Genomic DNA, 22,287 nt, shown 5'->3' on the forward strand with positions numbered 1-22,287 from the left:
ATAGCTAGAATCTGATTGTTTGCTATGGGCAACATCTAAACTTCTCTATATATATATATATATATATATATATATATATATTTATATACATACAAAACTGTGGCACGGATTATTGGCGAGGATCAAAAATAAAAAAAAACAATAGGCGCCTCCTTGTGCAATATTTTTCAAAAGCACAGAGAAGAAAAGTAAAAAAATAAAAAAATGTGTAAATGTGAAACCAAATGGCCCCATAGCAAAAAATAAATATTTACAAACTTAGCTGGATCAGAACATTCTGTCAGGGACAATATATCCTCCATAACTTATCCAAATGCATCCAGTAACTAAAATGCTAAGATGACAAAAATACATCATAGCAAGTCCTACAATAAAATACATTTATGACAATTTCTAGACAAATTCAAACATACAATATTTTAAAATACAAAAGGTTAATCTGGTAAAACACTGAACACTGGATGCTAATAGCCATCACCATAAGTCCCAAACCACACACTTCCCAATGCATTTCGTCCTGTCCAACATTTGTGGACATAATGAAATCCTCATTGGTCTCCATATACACTGGATATTATATGTAAAACAGTATTAATAATTAACACTATAGATGATATATACTAAAGGAGAGAGCCTAAAAAAATAACTACTGTATGTATCAAACATATTTATTTTTTATAAATAACATAAGTGGTCAGGAAAAAGGTAAATATCCCATAATAAATATATGCACATAACGTAACCAGTAGGAGGCAAGAATGAGCTTTCAATATACACATCCTCCCCAGGGGCGCCGAGAGGGAGAGAGCGGGTACTAATTACCCAGGTCCGGTCTTGCTAGAGGGGCCCGGCGGGGGCCAGGTCCAGTGCCCCCCCCCCTCCCCCTTACCTTACAGTAGCCCAGCACAAGCTGCTGTGTGCTGGGCTGCAGTGGGAGACTGCTCGCGGCTGCTGAGACAAAGCAGTCTCCTATGCCTGTGAGGGGAGTGATCACACTGATTGCGTCCCTCTGGCTTTGCGCAAGGCTCTGAAGGGGGCGTGACCACGCCTCCCACAATTAGGCCATGCCCCCTCCCTGGGCCCGGCATGGCTCTCAGCGTCCCTGATTCTCCCACCACATTATTAAGACTTCTTTTCTCAATATATGCACCAGTCTCTCTGGACAAGTACATGTATTGAGTGCTTAGATCCACACACACACACAGCATATTTGGTAGGAAAAGTTGCTGCCACTAGGCATGTGCAGCATTTCCATTCCTCCATGCTGAGTGTTGGCACCACTGGTCTGGCTGCTGGTTCCGGGTAACTAGAAAATGTCCCTGTTTGAAAAGCTTATGTGGATGTGTGGCTGCAGTTCTGCTAACACTCAAAACGTACAGGTGTTCCAGAATGTAAAATATAGTTATGTACTTCTATAGTTATTTCTCTTTTATGCGGCCTAGCATTACAGAACACTGCAAAAATAGGGGTTACTGCCATGGGTGTTTCTTTGAATCAGTGTTTGACTGCGCAGGATAACCCAAAATAAATAAAAAATAAAAAGATGTTTATTTTTTTCTTTGAAATTCCAAGTGGTTACAGTAGGATATTATTGTGTAAGGGACAGTATTATCACATCTCAGATAGCAAAAGGCTGCTGTTGACATGTGACCGTGCCCATTAAAGCGCCACAAAGAATTGTTAAAAAAATCAAAAAGTCTCTTATTCTGGCACTCACCAATATGACAGCGACTGGCCCAATCACCTAACCAGGAAAGATATAATACTCACACAGCAGGAAGCTGGTACTCAGGGACTTAGTATATAAGCAGAAAAGCCTGTACACAGTTTTCGATGTTTCAGTTTATTTAACTGTCCCTAAAGACATAGGGCCTGATTCACTACGGATCATTATTGCGAACGCAGCTGTGATTACGAACACAGACCAACTGGGAAAATATGCTAATGTTTGCAATCGCTATGCCGTCGCAGCCCAACATAAGGATGCCCACTTACCCTTTATACATCTGTAATACTTTGCAAAACAGCGAAACCATCGATAATAAATATGTATTTATATTAGGGATGTGCAGGCTCGGATAGGTTCGAGTTTGCACGTGGAGTTCGGATTTTTCCCTCCAAAAAAACGGAACTCACAACGAGGCAAAACGTCATCTTACATGGACGAACATCATCATTCCTGGTCTTTTGTCCAGGAATGATGATGTTCGTCCATGCAAGATGACGTTTTGCCTCGTTCTGAGTTCCGTTTTTTTGGAGGGAAAAATCCGAACTCCACGTGCAAACTCGAACCTATCCGAGCCTGCACATCCCTAATTTATATATATACATATACAGGGCAATACTGCGGCACTCATGGGTCTTGTAATGCAAGAATGACTCCAACTCAGGGACGTTCGTTCAACGTTTCAGTCTTTGCGAATTTTATCAAGAACTGAATTTGAAAAGTGAAACAACACATACCTTTATAGCAACATAGCGTGAGCTGTAGACCAGTCCTACTTCCACCCTCCTGCCGGCACCACTCCGCAGATGACGTCATCGACGCGCGTCTCAGGCCACCCGACTTGTGCGATGACATCACGCGCTGCCGGACTGCCCCGCTCCTGGTCGACGTCACCTGACCGGGTCTAAGGCACACCCACAGGTGGCGGAAGTGCATGATCATGAAACAGGATAAAACATGATACCTATGATAAAACGAAATGGCACAATGGTAAATGTAAGGACTTGGTCCGCAATGGTATAGTCAAACACTACATGTCGAAATGGTATGACATACAGTGAACAATAAACAGGACAAACAAATGGGTGCGGAGTGCGTTGCTAAGCAACGAGGATGGACTCAAAAAAACAATGACTACATACGACACGTGACCCAAACAATGTGTACACAAACACCTAAAACATGTGCAAACCCACAAATGCTGGTGATACTCACAAACATATACACAATAAAGAATAACAAAATAACATAAAGTGGGTCAAATGACTACATGAGATGGTGGGACATGAACTGTAAAAACTAAGGGGGTGAACCCCCCTAAGTGGGGAACAAAACAAATGCTGAATTGCATGGCGACTTAAGGACAATCTCTCAAACGAGATGGATAATACATGGACAATGTGGTTACAGCACAATCCACAATGGACTGTAGTCCAAGGTTACGGAAGCAATAGTTTAAAAGGCACCACTGTGTCTGAAGGATATGGTATGGTTTACTTACAACACCTGGAGTTCTAAGGTGGTCTCCCATCCTTATACTAGCCAGGCCAACAATGTATTGCTTCCGAGATCGGACGGCAATCGGGCACATCCATTGTTGTATGATAGTAAGTATAAATTCCTAATCACACCAGAGGCCCAGTAATCCAGCTCAAGCATTCCGATACCCTAAATGTTAAATCGGGCTGTATCAGAAAAAATATGCCACTGCCGAAATAATCGGTGGTTGGACGAGAAAAACAAGCCTCCACCAATGTAGGTAAAAGAAAAAAGGGGGTATGGATAAGTAAAAGTGTAGATAAACTGAAATGAACTAAATGTAAATGTGAACACGATGTCAGAACAGCACAGTAAATGTGATGGCAGTCCACCTGTAAAAAATATTCACAGAAAACAGACAAAAGATAATGTTTCGTTGAGACCGAAAGGGGAGACAGAATTCATCCTGTGTATCCACCGTGCCTCAAGTTGAAGGAGTCGCTTATCCCTATCTCCTCCTCTCTTGGAGGTGGGAACATGATAGATAGCTTTGTAGGACAGGGTTGCTAGCGAATGTCTATATTCACTGTAGTGTCTCGCCACTGGCTGATCAATGTCTTTGCCATCCAATGCCTGTCGAATGGCAGTTCTGTGTTGAGCCATCCTCACTCTTAGAGTGCACGAAGTCTTCCCCACATATACAAGTCCACAGGGGCATCTGATGACATAAATAATAAATTTGCTGGTGCACGTCAGAATATGTCTAATCGGTTTGCGCTTGCCTGAGTGTGGATGTTCCACATCTGGTCCCACTTCAAGGTATCTGCAAGTTGTGCACCCCGTGCACCAGTAACATCCTGGTTTCTTGGTTAAGAAGTGTTCACTGTAATTAGAAGAGTATTTAGAGACATCGTTGTGCACCAGCCAGTCTTTGAAGTTTTTACCCCTTTTATACCAAATCATAACCTTGGTGTTCTTAAGCGTTGTAAGGCTAGAATCTGTATTTACAAAGGGCCAAAGCTTTTTGGTGGCTGTTTTCACAAAGCCGCTCCCGCTATTGAAGTGGTTGATGAACAAAACTGGTTTATTAGTCTTGAATCCATAAGTGTCCCTATGTTCGCCGACTACTGTCTGTGATAAAGCTTTAATTTTTGCTGTTTGTAAATCTTTCCAGTTGTACCCTCTATTGAAGAACTTATTGATGTCATCCTCTGCTTTTATAGAGTCACTGGTTATTCTTTTGATGCGCAAAAATTGTGAATAAGGTAGGCTCTTGATCAGGGAGATAGGATGTTGACTCTGTGCATGGAGTACTGTATTGCAATCAGTAGGCTTGCTATATAGCATGGTCTCAAATGAGGACCCAGTCCAAACGATATTGACATCTAGAAAGTGTACCTTTTCATGACTGCAGTCAAAGGTGAACTTAATGTGGTCATGTGCTGAATTGATATTGTTCATAGTAGTAATAAATTCATCCTGTGTTCCAGACCAAATGACCAAAATATCGTCTATATAACGCGTGAAAAATAAAAGATGTTGGTTGAAATTGCGATTCTCCAAAAATAAGGTTTTTTCAACAGAAAACATGTATGTATTAGTGAAGGAGGATGCCACATGAGAACCCATGGCACACCCCCTCAGCTGTAGAAAAAAAGAATTGTCAAACAAAAAATAATTACGCGTCAGTGTTTTTTCCAAAAGTTGGATGTATAGATCAATAGGTGGTCCATCATAGTTTACATGATCTTGAAGAAAGTCGTGCATACACCGTAGGCCTTCTTTGTGAGGGATACTGGTATAGAGTGATACCACATCGATGGTACACAATAAAAGTTTCGTGGGTAGATTTTGTAATCCATGAAGTTTATCCAAAAGGGCATTCGTGTCTTTTAAGAAAGTTGATTCCTTCATGATGAGTGGTTGTATAAAAAAGTCTAAAAATTTAGATACTACTCTGTATAAGGAACCCCTAGCCGATATGATCGGACGGCCTGGTGGAGATTGCAAAGACTTATGAATTTTGGGCAACGTGTATATTATGGGAACTATTGTGTGACTAGTTACCAGTTGTTTAACCATGTTAGTGTCTAGAGATTTATCAGACAAGGCTTTTTCTAGAATGTTATCGAGCTCTTCCTTATACAGAGCAGTGGGATCATGATCTAATCTGGTGTATACCGCAGTGTCACTCAACTGATTAAAAATGTCATCTTTGTAATGGCCAATGTCTTGGATTACCAAGGCTCCCCCCTTGTCAGCTGCTCGGATGACAATGGTGGGGTCTTTACTTAATTGTTTTAGGGCTGTAAATTCAGCCCTGGACAGATTATGATGCATTCGGGGTTGGTTTTTGTGATAAGAAGTAACCTCATAGTCTAGTAACCGAGTGAAACTTTTAATGGAGGCATTATGTGATTGAGGCTCAAATGTAGATTTTTTTCTGTAAGGGGCCTTTATGGTGTAACATACTATCACTGTCTGATGGAGGAAAAAACTCTTTGAGTTTTAAGTTGCGATTAAAGCGCCATAGATCCTGCTTCCAATGGAAGCTGTCAAAGGGGCAGGAGGGAATGAAAGTCAAGCCTTTATTAAGGACTATCCTTTCTATATCGGTGATTGGCCTATTGGATAAGTTGATAATCATGTCTTCTTTTTGTATAGTTTCTTTCCTCCTTTCCCTCTCCCCTTGCCCTCCACGTCGCGTGCGGGCCCTCATTCTTTTTGTGCACGCGTGGAAATGCCTAAAGGGGGTTTTTGTGTCAGGGGGGTGGTAGTGTAATCTTGGTCACTCTGTGACGAATTTGCCCCTGCTGATTCATCTGTGTCAAAAGTGGGTCTAAATCTCCTGAATCTGGATCTTTGAAACTGTGTGGCAGACGTTCTGCCTGTTGCCCAGGAATACACTCTTTGTTCCTGATAATCAGTGTTAACTTTTTGCAATTTCTCTTTTTTAAATTTAATTAATGCTTTTTTGTACTCATCTATTTGTGTGTTAAGTTTAGTTAACCACTGACCCGATGTATCATTAATCAGGGATGTTTGGTGTAATTCCTCAAAGTTCTTAATTATTTTTTTGTTTTATATATATACATATATATATATATATGTATATATATATATATATATATAGAGAGAGAGAGAGAGAGAGAGAGAGAGAGAGAGAGAGAGAGAGAGAGAGAGAGAGAGAGAGAGAGAGAGATATCCTGACCCAACACTCCTGCTACAAGGTGGTTAATGTCTGAGTACACTATCCATTAGAAATCTATGTATATTCATAAGGGACAGCACTAAGGTCTGCTTGCACACACTTTTCAAGGCCATACACCCACAGACATGTGAACAAAAAGATTGACAAACATATAAATGCATACAGTATGTATATATATATATATATATATATATTATATATAGTAAGGTTGGGAACGGGATGCCGGTGTTCGGGATCCCGATGGTAAGAATCCCAGCGCCGGCATCCTGACAGGGTTGATATACCGACACCTGTTGGTAGGTATCCAAACCTTCCCCCAAACCCTAACTCTCCCTCCCTGCTGCATAAACCTAACCCAATCTCCCTAGTGCATTACCATAACCCTCCCCTCCTATCGCCGAACCCTAACCCTCCCCCCTAGTACCTAATCCTAACCCTCACCATAGTGCCTAACCCTAAACCCTAACCCTTCCCCCTACTTACCTTCAGAATGCAAGCGGTTCGGGATGCTGGCACCGGGATACTGACAGGTGTCAGGATTCAGGCACCGTCATTGTGAGCGCTGGCATCCCGATCACCGGGATTTAAATTACATCCCCAAAGCAGAAACCACCCAAACATTTTTTTGGTGCCCAGGTTCACTACACACAGGAGTGAATATACAAAATACAATGATAGGATGGTACTCAAATGGGACTTAGTATATACTAATCTGAAGCTTGAGTTTGATACTCTGAAATGTCTCTGCTGAGCCTTCATTTCACATAAGTTTCTAAGACCCATTTCAGTGCCATCCTAACATTGTGTTTTATGCTTGTGCCATACTTGTCTACGCTCCCGATTCGGTCGGTAGCCTCCCAAAAATTGGGTGCCACCCCCAGCCCCCCGGAAAGGCAAGCAAGCCTCCCAGTGGCCGCCAACCCCTCAGCCCCCCCCCCCTTTCCCACAATCACAGCTGAATCGCATCATTTTGGCCCCACCCCCTGCTTCACAATGCCGGCATTGTGTAGCGGGGGGCAGGGCGAAAATGGCGCGCTCTTGTGGCCATGCCCCCACTCCGCCCCCAATGCAGGCCACACCCCCTTGCTTTGCTGATCTGGCTGCCCCTCCTGGATGGAGCAGCAAAAATGTCGGCAACCCAGGCTTGTGCTATATGCTTAATGAGCTTTGGCGTGCCATGCTTTTTCTTATTTTGACCAGCATGATATTATCTATCTATCTATCTATCTATCTATCTATCTATCTATCTATCTATCTATCTCTGTCTTTCAATCTATTTATCTTCTTATCTATATGTATAGTTCACTACCATTAAATCATTATTGACAAAATATGGCAGTATTTGCACTGTACAGTCTGTTTCTGCATTTGTGAATCAAATTATTTAATTTCTAAATTCATTTTTTAGTATATTCTATAAAAAGATAGGTAGAAGTTGATTGGTTGCTAAGGGCAACTTCTCCACTGGTCCACTATTTCCACTATATCCACACCATGCACTGTCAATGTCGGACATAGCGTAGCAATGTTTTTATACTGCATATGCATCTAAGTCCCACCACGCATGTGTGCTGGTTGTTAGCATTAAGGGTCACAGTACTGATTCAGACGAATGGTGTATGAAATGTATTGGGCGTTCCTGGGCAGATGACAGGGAGTGGCTAATCAGATGCCCGGAGATGCTGTGTCTTATAGGAGTGATATGAGGGTGTCACAGACGTTTTGCTGAAAGTGGTTACATACAAAGACTAGAGATGTGCGCTGACCCCCGTGTTTTAGTTTTGGATCTAGACTCATCTTTGCGTTTTGGATTTGGTTTTGGATTTGGTTTTGGATTTGGTTTTGGATCTGGGGTTTTTTGTTTTTTTTTTAAAGGTAAAAAGTTTTTAGAAACAGCTAAAATCATGTACTTTATGCAATCCAAATCCCGAAATTCAAATTTAAAATCCGAATTCTGAACAGTGACAAGATCAGAACTTGGATTTATGAAATTCAGTTGGATTTGGATTTCTGGAGAATCGCACATCTCTAACAAAGACGCCTCATCACTCACATTGGAGCCCATACTCAGACGGAGAATCGGTGCGACTGATGGTTGAGTCTAAAGATGCACCAAGCAGAATGTGAGCGTCTAAAGTGGGCATCTCAGTCCTTACACATTCATACGCACGGCTGTACATCAGGGAAGGGCTTTGTAACGCGCCATTAACATAAAGTCACAGCATCAAAAGAGGAAGACAGTGGTGCGCCTGAGTCTGATTCACAGACATAACATTCCCTTATGTTTGCTGTATTCATGTCTCTTTGGCATTACCAGCACATTTATGACCACTGTGCATTCAGGCCGTTGAGAGCGCTGTGGCCTAATCGCAGGAGGCGTGGCCACGCCCCCTCAAATAAAAAAGTTTAAAAAAGTGTACATTTGCAGCTCCCCCCCTCAGGCATAGGAGATTGCTCACGGCTGCTAAGCAGCAGCCACAGCAATCTCCCACCGCATCTCAGCACACACTGTGTGCTGGGAGATAGTGAGGAGGGAGGGGGGTGGCGCCGGGCCCCCGCTGAGCCCCTCTGGAAGCCCGGGCCCGGGTAAATTGTACCCGCTCCCCCCCTCTCGGCGCCCCTGTGTGCATTATAATAACATGCAGGACCAGATGGAAACAAGTGTTCCATCTATAATCTAGTTTCCTAAGGTATGGTGTGGAAATCATACAGAGGTAAATTATTAGTTGTAAATTTACTAAAGTGAGAAGTGGAGATGTTGACCATAGCAACCAATCAGATTTTGGCTATTATCTTCTAGAAGGTGCTAGTTAAATGTTAAGCAGAATCTGATTGGTTGCTATGGGCAACATCTCTACTTCTAGAAACGCTCACTCTAGTAAATATACCCCTTAGACTCAATTATTAGACTCAAAGAAGGAATTTAAAACAAAGTCACAATTTTTCTCTAAAGCTCTTTTATTGACACACTGGGCCTGATTCAGAGCCGGACGCTCTGACAGAGCGCTCGCTCTGAATCAGGGTCAGGCTTTTTTTTTTCAGAACGGCCTTCTGACCTTGACCACCCACAGCTATAGCGAGCGGCTATGATGATGGTCGCGATGGTCAAGACCATCACGACCATCGGGCTTGCGACGAGACCCTTGTGGTAGGGTCTGGTTGCCGCAAGCCCCAGAGAGCTTTCGGCTCTAACAGAGCCGAAAGCTCTCCCACTGACATCACTTGTGATGTCAGTGGGGCCGGCCCCAGACGGTAGGCATTCCCTTTTAACGCCTCCGTCTGGGCAGCCACGCCCCCGGCCCGCCCACCAAAGGGGGCGTGCTGTCACTCAACATCGACAGCACGCCCACTTTGGTACGAGACCCGGAGCGACGGAGTGCCTGTCACTATCCGAGTCTCTAGCATACGCACGACGGAGCCGGCTCCGTCGTGCGCACGCGCACTGGCCTACCATTGACCCGGTTGTGAGCGCACAGCGCTTGCGACCGGGTCTGAATCAGGCCCACTGTTTACAACTTGTATGGAATCCTTTGCTGTTTACAATAATTTTGATACAGTTTGGCTGCTGTTCATGAGAGTTTCATAGTTTCTCTTGATGTCTTCATCAGTATGCCAAATTCGGATAAGTTCTTCTATGAGGCCAGTCTTGGTGTTGATCATCTTTGTCTCGAGTTTTATTCTTAATAGTTGATAAAGATTCTCATTGGATTTGCATCTGGGCTGTTGCCTGGCCAGTGAAGGACATCTACGCTATTTTCTGCCAAAGCTGCCACCTATAAAAGACAAAATTTCCCTACCAAATTTTGAAATAGAGGACCTAGAATCTTAAGTAATACATGAAAATACCTCATTGCTTTGCAAAAAACGGTTTTACAGTATATGGTTGTGGCCAGTAAGTCAGGAAAACTATGAAATGTAAAAAACTGGCCTTGAGTCTAATAATTTGCACAGCACTGTAGTGTGTATTGATGGTAGACATAGTATCGCTGCTGAATTAATATTAGCGTTATACTCCTTGAATTAGAACTATAAGAGGGAGGATTGGGTGATTTTGGGACTCCTTAGTTCATCAGAGGTGTTGCAGTCTCGGAAATAAGTTTGTTTAACAAAAAATAATTTATTTTTCCTTAAAATTTCAGCATGCTGGGCATTTTGTTTTTTGCTACGTTGATTCAATCAATATCAACACAAGACACTGATGAGACCATTACATACACGGTAAGAACTGTAGTACAATATTTGTATCACTGATTACAGTTTAAGAATAAAGCTGCATACACACACAACGATTTTGTTACCAATGATTTTATGAACGATTTTCTGTCAGATTATCTGTCAGATTTTTTAAAGTGTAATGTACGATTTTTTTTAACTACAAACGATTTTTGGATATTCCCTTAATGAAAATCGTTCAGTTGGTCAGTCTGACTGAACTACAAACTACAAACGTGAACACGCATGAACGATAATCGTTCATCGTTTTAACTCAGAAAGTGAATAATTTTTTCAACGATTGAACGATAAACGATATCGTTATCGATAATCGTTCAAAAAATCGTTGTGTGTATGCACCTTTAGTATAATGACTTAGAAAATTACTGTCTCTATGTATGTCTGTCTGTATATTTCATGTGTCTTTATGACATGGAAGAGATGGGAGACATAGGGCCATAATGTATATATGCTTTTTAAAACTATTTCGCAAAATACACATTAAGGGCCGTATTCAATTCAAAGCGAAAAGCCGTTTGCCTGTGTTTTTTTGTGAAAATTTTGCCTGTTTTTTCTTTCTCTGTTTTCATTTCCATTCTCTTTTTGCCTATGCAAAAAGTCAAGACACTGAAATAGGCAATACTTTTTCTCCACAGAATAGCAGGTGAAAAAAAGTGTAAAATCTATATTTTGGGGTGCGGATGTTGGAAAACCACTCAAAACCCTTGGTACATCCCCCAATGGACAATTCACTCCAAAAAAGAAATAAAAAATTCCAGGAACACCCCAAAATATGCCTTTGAAATTTGGGGCAAAAATTACAAAAGTGGGGGACAACTTCAAAAACTAGTGAAATAAGCCTCTGGGGGTGCTCTAAGAAGGGGCCAAGTGTTTTTGGTATTTCAGGTGCTTGTATGACGGAAGAATTTGACTTTTCTAAAACTTCACTTTAGAGACATTAAAATATGCTAGTACCCATTTTTGAAGTACCCCAAATTTGACAGGACTACTTATTTTCACCAAAAAATACTGCTTATTGCCATTCTTCACCACTTTTGCAAGGATGCTAATAACAAGGATTTTAAACAACTTTAGTATCCCAATTAGTTTTATTAGGGCTATTGGAACACTTCTACATTAATCCCCAATATTAGTGCATGTTTTTTGGGGGGTAAGGCTGATTTCCCCAAGTATGGTTGTACTTTCCGCCTGTTCTGCATTCGCCGCTTTCCGTTTTCGCCTGTTTAGGATTGAATGCGGCGGAAAGCGGAGACGCGCATGATAAGTTTTTGCGTCCGAAACACGCGATGTAGGCGAAAAGTCGGGCAGGTGGAACTCTCTAAATTCCCACTTTGATCATTGATTATAAACATGTGACATATGTTTGCGCTGTGATTAGCCTAATTCTACAATGGATGTTATTATTTTCACTAATTTGCAAACTAAATAAACCCGGGCAAATTTTCGGCAATGTAAATTTATTAACAGGGTTCAGGTAAACAGCAGCATAATTTGCAAGACATATAAATATGTTTCTTTGTAAAACTGTGAAGACACTCAAACTCTCAAAAATCCCAATTTCGATCATGGGGCCTGATTCAGCAAAGATTGCTATTAGAATTACGCACGCAGACGGCCGATTGCTGCGTACTGCGCATGCTTATGCATTGCAGTGCGTGTGCGTGATTGCAGTGCGTGTGCGCGATCGCAGTGACCACGCAGACCCATCACAGAGTGATTGATAGGAATTTTGGGGGGGGTTGGGGAAATGCAGGCGTGTCAATGCGTTTGTATGCCGTTACAGGGGCGTGCATAAATTAGCAACTGCACTGGCAAACGCAGCTTGAGTACTCAGTGCATGTAACAAAGTTATCAATTTCTAAGTAAGGTCAGGCCTGCTGTAATTCTGTGTGAGGAACTGATGGTGCTCGATGTTACTAATGTTTATGTAGGTTTGCAAAGTATTACGGCTGTGATATAGCGGTAGTTGGAGGCAGTGGGCGTCTCTATGCTGGCAGTGCGACGGCATTGCGATTGCATTCATTAGCATATTTTCGCAGCAGACTTGCGTGCGATTACAGAGCTGCAATCGCAATAGCGATCCTCAAAGAATCAGGCCCATGGTCTTTACTCAGTTATTTATTATCATGCAATGACTAAATGTAACTCTTGGAAGAGTACCAAGGATAAACATGGAGGAGTTTTCTTGTTTACTGCTATTGTTTTAATTAGATGCCATTGGATTACACAATGATAGTGAGGAAAAGCAAAGATAAGTTAGATAATGTATAATAGCTATGACCAAAAAGAGAATCGTGTGACTGCACTCATCCCTCCCAGGGGTCTCGTAGTAAGAAAACATGTTTTCATTTAGAGAGGCTAATTTAACATTCAGCTGAAGTTGCCAAAACAGTCCACACATGACTTTTGCTGCGTGATTCCTTCCCCAGGGCTTCATCATACTGCATTGAACGAGTGATTCATATTGTGTAGCTTTCTTTTTATATTATTTCAGAATAAACACTTTGGAAAGTTTGCAAGTTCATGTGAAATTTAGGAAATGGGAAACATTTATACTTTATATTTATTAATTTATTTATTAACAGTTTCTTATATAGCACAACATATTCAGTTGCAATTCACAATTGGAAACATTAATAAAACAAAATTGGGTAATAACAGACAAACATAGAGGTAGCTTACAATCTATATTTATATGCAGAGACTCAAATTTCATGTATAGTGTGGTATATATATATATATATATATATATTTGTGTGTATAGTATTAGGGGTTGGGTATGAAATACCAGCTGTCGGGATGCCGCGGGTAAGAATACCGACAGCGACATCCCGACAGCCAGAATCCCAACACCCATAGGAAGTAATAGTAAGTATTTTCACACCTACCCTAACCCACCCTCCCCGGTGCCTAACCCTAACCTTGCCCCCTAGTGCCTAAACCTAACCTCCCCCTCCCTGCACCCTAATCCTAACACTCCCTCCCCGGTGCCTAACCCTAATCCTAACCCCGCTACCTAACCCTAACCTCCACCTAACACCCCGATACTTACCTTTGGGATTCCGACGGTCAGGATACTGGTGCCGGGATCCCGACCTGACGGTATTTCGTCGCCAGTATTCAGACCATAGGCATCCTGCACACCGGGATGTTGACTACATCCCATAGTATTACACTTCCTCTGCTATACTCTAATACTGATATAGGATGGATAAAACCAAACACACAAAAAAAGTAAGGTTCAGTAATTTTTCAAGTAATACAGACTCAGAGAAAACTAAGGCCCTCATTCAGAGCCACTCGCTAGCGGCAGTACGCTCGTTCCGAGCGATGTTCGCACATCTGCGCATGCGTACGGATCGTTATACGCATGCGCGAACCAGTCAGTGCGGCCGAAATTCATGTGCTCGCAATATAGCGAATGCCTGCTATTTTGAGTGACAGAATGAGGCGTATGTGGGTGGTAACAGGGGAAGGTGCTTGAAAATGGGGAGTGGAGATCCGAACGCAGGCGTGCTTAAAGGTCAAAACGGGCGTTTTATGGGTGTGCATAATTAATACAGCAGCATCATTGACCACGTCACTGGGTTATTTTCTAGCCAGAACTGCTCGCAAGTTTGTGGTAGCAAAAACCAACCACAAGAATAGCGAGCAGTTCATACGCTGGTCGATGTACTCGATTAATCTAATAAATAGCGGACATGACGTATGGTGCGTGCGGCCAGGGGGCGTTTTTAACAAATAAACGAGCGTATGTTTTGCTCGCTCATTCAAACTTAGAGGTGGGAACAGACTGCAATTTGCGAACTGATCATTTGAATAGCCACCCCTTGTTTTTGAACGAGCGAGCGCAAATAGCGAACGGCTCTGAATCAGGCCCTAAATGTGCACTGCAGTCACATTAATGTACTTTTGTTGTTTTGGTTTCATTGGTTTATAACAGCACTGTATATGCAATATTTCACCAGCTATTTGGCACATACAGAAGGTATTTGAAAACACATACACAGGGCACGGTATGCGTTTGGCATCCCGGCGGTCTGGATGCTGATGCTTACCTTACCGGTGCCAGAATACCAATGCCGGCATCCCGACCACCAGGATGCCTAAGGTAAGTAACAGGGTGGGGGGGGTGAGGGTTAGGTTTAGGGGTTAGGAATAGGCACTATGGGGAGGGTAAGGTTTAGGCACTAAGAGGGAGGGTTAGGTTTAGGATGTGGGGAGGGGAAGGTTAGGTTTAGGCACTAGGGGGGGGGGGGGAGTTAGGTTCAGGCACCAGGGAGGGAGGGCTAGGGTAGGGAGAAAGGGAGGGTTAGCATACCAACCACCAAGTGTCCGTATGGTAACCCTGTCGGGATCCAGGTGATCTAATTGCATCCCTCCCAGAACCCCCGTGGCGCTTGTCATTCTGTCTGGAATGGCACCCTGCAGCCAGGATTGCTGCTGCAGCCCCGAAGGAGTATATGCAGTATATACAGCTGATCGGGCGTCTTCAGGATGCCCGGTCAGCGCTGCAATTACCTGAGCTGTCAGTCACACCTTTTCTGTGTGACATCATGATGCAGCGCACTAAGGGAGCAGGGCCAGAACAGGATGCAAATGTACCCTGTTACAACTCCGCACTGATATACAAGTGTGGCATATCAAATGAATCAGCACAGTCTCCTGGTGCGTCCTAGTCACATCACATTGCAACTTAGATGCATTTTCAGCAGAAGAAAATGCCTAATGCTACCAGAGTTGCACAAGACCTGGCAGTTCAGTCACCCCAGACATATTGCGCTACATGGCGTATTGAGGCTAGAAGAGCAAGAACACATCTGTACATCTCCCCCTAGGTATTAAAATACAAAAATGTAAAGAGTTCCCACTAGCAAGCTTACAATCTATGGATAATAGGAGTTAGACACATGTTTTTAAGAGCAACATTACCTACTGGTTGAGCCAAATTTCAATTGGAAAATTTCTCCATGAGTTTATGTGATCTAGGGACTGATTCACAGGTGCAAGATAATTATATTTTCACGCAGGTTTCAGATTTTTTTTTATCTGTACCAGTGTAGGAGCCACACTGTGCATGTGCTGATCTGGTCCTGTGACAATGGGTGCAGTGCGGCAGCAGTAGTCGGGTGAGCAAAAGTCTGCACCTGTTTGGGGGAGGGGAGGGGGAGCGTTGCAGGAATCAGGGGGCATGGCTGCCCTTTTTTCTGGGTGTGCTGAAGCCAATGGCTGTACCCTCGGACGCAGTTCACTGGCCCTGGCAGAGTAGTTTTGCTGGTCAGGATGACCAGGGCTACGCAGATGATGACCACGCAATATTCACGCAGTGGATCCGATGCCATGTCTTTGGACGCAGCCAGCAGTGGGTGTCTTTTTACAAATGACGACACCTGCTGCATTAGCATATATACTCAGATCTCAGATCTGCTGTGCCCAAAGTCATAGCACCAATCTACACTGCGTCCACCTCTGAAATCAGCCTCCTAGTCACATAGCTTCATTGGTTTGGGGTAGGGGTGAGCGGGTTCGGATTTCTGAAATCCGAACCCCCCCGAGCCCCCCCGATCCGAGTCCGATCCGAGTCAGGCTCGACTTTTCCCGCCTGACTCGGATTCTGAAATCGAGGCAAAATGTCATCATCCCGCCTTCCGAGTCTCGCAGGTTTTGGATCCTATATAAGGTACCCGCGTCGGCGCCATTTTCTCACTCGGCTGTGGACAGTGAAGAGGGAGGGTGGGAGTTAGGGCTGGCTGGGCTGTGTAGTGTAGTGTAGTGTAGTGCAGAGTAGTGTTGTGCTGTGCTGTGCTGCGCTGTGCTGCTGTTGTCCATAGGGGCTGTGTCCACTACTTCAAAGTCCATAGGGGCTGGCTGGACTGTGTTGTGCAGTCAGTTGTCCATAGGGGCTGTGTCCACTCCAAAGTCCTGTGCAGTGTCCCAGTCCTAAAGGGGTGCTGAAGTGTTGTCCAGGGGGTGCTCTGTCCATCAGGGGTGCTCCCCCCAAGTGCTAAAAAAAATATATTTTTTGTGTGTTTGTGAATTGTGTGCGCAGTAGCCGCACGTGCATCAACAAAGTAGTGCCAAGCGTGCGCCTATGTCATAAGTAAAGGGCCAGCTGGCTTGACCGTTAAAGGGTGCTGTAACCCCCAAAGTACACTCCAAACCAAATAAAAAATTATTTTCTGTGTTTGTGAATTGTGTGCACAGTAGCCGCACGTGCATCAACAAAGTAGTGCCAAGCGTGCGCCTATGTCATAAGTAAAGGGCCGGCTGGCTTGACCGTTAAAGGGTGCTGTAACCCCCAAAGTACACTCCAAACCAAATAAAAAAATATTTTCTGTGTTCGTGAATTGTGTGCGCAGTATCCGCACGTGCATCAACAAAGTAGTGCCAAGCGTGCGCCTGTGTCATAAGTAAAGGGCCGGCTGGCTTGACCGTTAAAGGGTGCTGTAACCCCCAAAGTACACTCCAAACCAAATTAAAAAAAAATTTCTGTGGTTGTGAATTGTGTGCGCAGTAGCCGCACGTGCATCAACAAAGTAGTGCCAAGCGTGCGCCTGTGTCCCAAAAGTAAAGGGCCGGCTGGCTCATTTCTTAAAGGGTGGTGTAACCCACAAAGTGCACTAGTCTCCAACAAAAATAAAAAATTATTTTCTGTGTTTGTGTGCGCCTTAGCCGCGCGTATATATCAATATAACATAAATGGAGGACCAAACTTTCTCCGATAAAAATAAAATAGGGAAAGATCAAGAACCACTTCCTCCTAGTGCTGAAGCTGCTGCCACTAGTCATGACATAGATGATAACATGCCATCAACGTCGTCTGCCAAGGCCGATGCCCAATGTCATAGTAGAGGGCACATACTATCCCAAATGACAAAGTTCAGGAAAATGACCTTGAAAAAAACATTTAAATCATCTGAAGAGAAACGTAAACTTGCCAATAAGCCATTTACGACACGGAGTGGCAAGGAACGGCTAAGGTCTTTCCCTATGTTCGTGACTAGTGGTTCAGCTTCACATGACGATGGAAGCCCTCCTCCCGCTAAAAAAATCAAATGAGTTAAGCTGGCAAAAGCACAGCGAAGAACTGTGCGTTCTAAGAAGATATCACAAATCCCCAAGGAGAGTCCAAGTGTGGTGGCGGTTGCGATGCCTGACCTTCCCAGCACTGGACGGGAAGAAGTGGCTCTTTCCACCATTTGCACGCCCCCTGCAAGTGCTGAAAGGAGCACCCACAGTCCACTTGCTGATATGCAAATTGAAGATGTCACTGTTGAAGTACAACAGGATGAGGATACTGGTGTAGCTGGCGCTGAGGAGGAAGTTGGCGAGGAGGATTCTGATGGTGATGTGGTTTGTTTAAATCAGGCTCCGGGGGAGACAGTTGTTGTCCGTGGGATGAAAAAGCCCATCACGGTCATGCCTGGGTAGAAGACCAAACATTCCACCTCTTTGGTCTTGCAATATTTCTATCCAAATCCGGACAACAACTGTCTTGCCATATGTACCATATGTAAAGGTGAAATAAGTAGGGGTAGGGACGTTAACCACCTAGGAACATCCTCCCTTATACGGCACCTGCAGCGCGTTCATAAAAAGTTACTGTCAAGTTCAGAAACTTTGGCTCAGACCGTAAGCAGTCCAGGGTCACCTAAATCCCTTTTTCCTGTTTTATCCAAGGAATCGGTGGATGAGGAGGATGAGGACGACATCTTGCCTCCGTAGAACCAGTTTGTGCAGGGACACATTAATTGCCAGCTTGTTTTGTGGGGGCCCAAACGAACCAATCATTTCAGCCACAGTCATGTGGCAGACGCTGGCGCTGAAATAATTGGTTTGTTAAGTGTGCATGTCCTATTTATACAACATAAGGGAGGGTGGGAGGGCCCAAGGACAATTCCATCTTGCACCTCTTTTTTTTCTTTGCAGTATGTTCTGTTTGGGGCCTAGTTTTTCAAACTGCCATCCTGTCTGCCACTGCAGTGTCACTCCTAGATGGGCCACGTGTTTGTGCCGCCCACTCGTGTCGCTTAGCATAGTCATCCAGCTACCTCGGTGCAACCTTTTGGCCATAAAAACAATATTGTGAGGTGTGAGGTGTTCCGAATAGACTGGAAATGAGTGGAAATGAAGGTTATTGAGGTTAATAATAGCATAGGAGCAGAAAAACCCACAAAATCTGTGATTTTAGCTGTTTTTATGCTTTTTTTTAAAAAAATACAGATCCAAAACACAAAACCCAGAAACCAAAACACGGAAGGGTGGTTTTGGCAAAACCAATCCAGATCCAAAACACGAAGAAAGATCCAGATCCAAAACCAAAACACAAAACACGAAAAGTGGCCGGTGCACACCCCTAGTTTGGGGTTAAGAAGTTTGTTTGATAATAGAAAGAGAATATAGTTAAGGGTCTGATTTAGAGATGCACACGATGCCGATATTCACGGAGTCAAACAATTTATGGCTGCTGCGCGTGTGTGAAAAACCCTAAAAACCCGTACGGTGAAAGCGTTACACTATGTGTAGGCACCGAGGCACAGTTGTGATTAAGGCGCAGGGTATCAGAAATGTATAGGAAATGTGCTGAATGTTCCTGGGCGCTGACAGGGGTGTTGTTAATCAGACGCACAGAGGTGCTGCATCTTATGGAAGTGCCGCAGGTACAGACGCCTCATCATTCACATTGGAGACCTTACTCACACAGCAAATCTGCACCTACTACAGGACTGATGCAAGTTACGATGATGCGACTGATGGTGGTGTTTAAAGACGCACCAAGCTGTATTTGAGTATCAGTAGACCCTCAAACTGTCTCCGTCCTTGCACATTCATATGCACGGATGTACATCAGGGGAGGGCTTAGTATAAAGTCACAGATGTGCGACAGCCAAAAGACAAGATCAGGCCCAAGTAATCTGTTTAGAGCGCTGGTTGGAATAGCCTGAGGAGTCTATAATGGGTTTGGGAATTTACTAAGCTTGCCTGAGGAGCTGAGATTCTAGGTGTGAGGAGGCTAGAGGAAAGTCTCTTTGTAAGAGGTAATGAGTGTGGTTGGGAGATGCAGATTATGTGCAGAGGTCAAGTTTGGAGATATTTTAAAACAAGTGAATTGGTGCAATTACATTTGAAATAATATTTTATATCGGACCAGTAAAATCCAGCCAACCAAAGTAGGCATGACAGAGTACAGCAGCCATAGAGAAAAGAGATTTTGCAAAGAAAATTAGTTTAACTGTTGCAGTCAAAATACATTGTAGGGTTAATAGTCTGGCAAAGAACAGCAATAAGTTAATTAGCTTCATCTTTGAAAGATTGAGTTTGAGGTGGCGAGAGAACTTCCAAGATGAAATGGCAGAAAGACATACAGGGTCATATTTATTATCGCTGCTTACAAGAAATTATTTGCCTGAATGTATGAACAAACACATGCAGGAGAAAGAGCCCGTGCCTGTGATGTGTTAGAAGTGATGTGATCACTACCCTTCTGCTTGGGAACCCAGCGCTGCCTTTACTGCATGGCTATAATGGCTAACAACATCTAACAATGGTAATAGCTACCAGGGCCAAGCTCAGCTTAGTCAATTTGGCAATAAAGCAGCCCCTATTAAAATCTATGGGGGCTGCTCTTGTGGTCAAAAATAGAGGCCTGCAGCAGATATCTCCGAAAATCTGCTGTGGTCCCTTGTACACACATTCAGACACACATTCAGGGGATACTTACCGTATATACTCGAGTATAAGTCAACCCGAATATAAGCCGAGGTACCTAATTTTACCACAAAATACTGGGAAAACTTATTGACTTGAGTATAAGCCTAGGGTGGAAATGCAGCAGCTACTAGTAGTATCTCTCCCCTGGTACTGCCCCCAGTAGTAATATTCCCCCTCTGGTAGTGCCCCTAATACCCCCCTGATAGTGCCCCCAGTAGTAATACCCCCCTGGTAGTGCCCCCAGTAGTAATACCCCCCTGGTAGAGCCCCCAGTAGTAATACCCCCCCTGCTAGTGCCCCCAGTAGCAATACCCCCCCTGGTAGTACCCCCAGTATTAATCCCCCCCTGGTAGTGCCCCCAATAGTAATAACCCCCCCTGGTAGTGCCCCCAGTAGCAATATCCCCCCCTGGTAATGCCCCCAGTATTAATCCCCCCCCTGGTAGTGCCCCCAGTAGTAATCCCCCCCCTGGTACTGCCCCCAGTAGTAGCCCCCCCAGTAGAGAGAGATGTAATAAAAAAAACAAAAAACAAAACACTTACTTGAAACCTCGCTCCTGGTCTCGACGCTGCTACTGGCTCCTCCGCCCGCTTTGCATTGTGGGAGAGACGTCGTCATGACGACGTCTCTCCCATTACCCACTGCGGGAGCTGGAAGATGGCTCCCGCAGTGGGAGCAGCAGCAGCAGATGAGAGTCTGACAGACTCTCATCTGCTGCTGATTACAACAAACACACAGCTGCCGGCTCCGGCGGCTGTGTGTTTGGCAGTGTGTAGTGCTGACCGAACGGCGCTACACACGCGGTGCAGCTGTGTCACAGAGACATAGTGGGGCCGGCTTCAGACGGTAGGCGTTCCCACGGGAACGCCTCCGTCTGGCAGCCACGCTCCCGGCACGCCCACCAAAGGGGGCGTGCTGTCATTCACCATCGACAGCACGCCCCCTTTGGTGCGAGACCCCGAGCGACGTATTCCTCGTCGCTCGACGGGTCTCGCGCATGCGCACGACGGAGCTCCCTCCGTCGTGCGCATGCGCATTCGCACAACATCGACCCGCTTGCGAGTGTCCTTTGCTCACGAGCGGGTCTGAACGACCCCCTGTGTACGGTGCACGCGATATATCGTTACATCGGTCGCCACATGGCAAGTTCACACCATCGTATGGTGTGTACCCAGCTTTAGAGGAGATGAGAGATTGGAAGTATGTTTGCTTGGGCAGTCTCCAGAGCATTTCTGTAAAACTGGTATATAGCAGTCATTAGAAGTACCAAACTTGTGCAATGTTTTATTTCTTTGCATGAAAGTTTTTGAAAACATCATGTTCTTGTGCCACAACTGATATCTTGGCCAGCACTGAGAATAATGAGTAGCTGAAGCCACTTGATCAAGGGCTGTTGCTAGGCTTAGTTTGAGACATTGTACTGCCAGGTCAGTAGAGGAGAATGTACAAACTAGGGAGAGAAGTTATTACAGAGGTGTTGACAATTAATAGAACCGTGGGCCTGATTCAGACCCGCTTGCGAGCGCTATGCGCTCGCAAGCGGGTCGTTGGTGGCCCAGTGTGCATGCGCACGATGGAGCCGGCTCCATCGTGTGCATGCGCGAGACCCGGATAGCGACAGGCAAACCGTCGCTCCGGGTCTCGTACCAAAGGGGGCGTGCTGTCGATGTTGAGTGACAGCACGCCCCCTTTGGTGGGCGGGCCGGGGGAGTGGCTGCCCAAACGGAGGCGTTCCCATGTGAACGCCTCTGTTTGGGGGCGGCCCCACTGACATCACGAGTGATGTCAGTGGGAGAGATTTCGGCTCTGTGAGAGCCGAAATCTCTCTTGGGCTTGCGGCAACGAGACCCTACCACAAGGGTCTCATCGCAAGCCCGATGTCGCGTTGGTCTTGACCATCGCGACCATCTTCATGGCCGCTCGCTAT

The 22,287-nt window shown here is 44.6% G+C and overlaps 1 protein-coding gene across 1 annotated transcript in view; it reads left to right on the top strand.

Annotated features, from left to right (window-relative positions):
- Positions 1 to 22,287, top strand: part of EFEMP1 (EGF-like fibulin extracellular matrix protein 1) — a 114,529-nt gene that overhangs the window by 27,022 nt on the left and 65,220 nt on the right. Inside the window, exon 2 of the mRNA XM_088477325.1 lies at positions 10,556 to 10,634. Coding sequence (XP_088333451.1) covers positions 10,557 to 10,634 — 78 coding nt within the window. The 5' untranslated portion in view covers position 10,556. The remainder of the gene's footprint in view (positions 1 to 10,555; positions 10,635 to 22,287) is intronic.

This window comes from Taudactylus pleione, unplaced genomic scaffold (assembly GCF_031769625.1).
Source record: "Taudactylus pleione unplaced genomic scaffold, aTauple2 ptg000201l, whole genome shotgun sequence".
NCBI classification, from domain to species: Eukaryota; Metazoa; Chordata; class Amphibia; order Anura; family Myobatrachidae; genus Taudactylus; species Taudactylus pleione.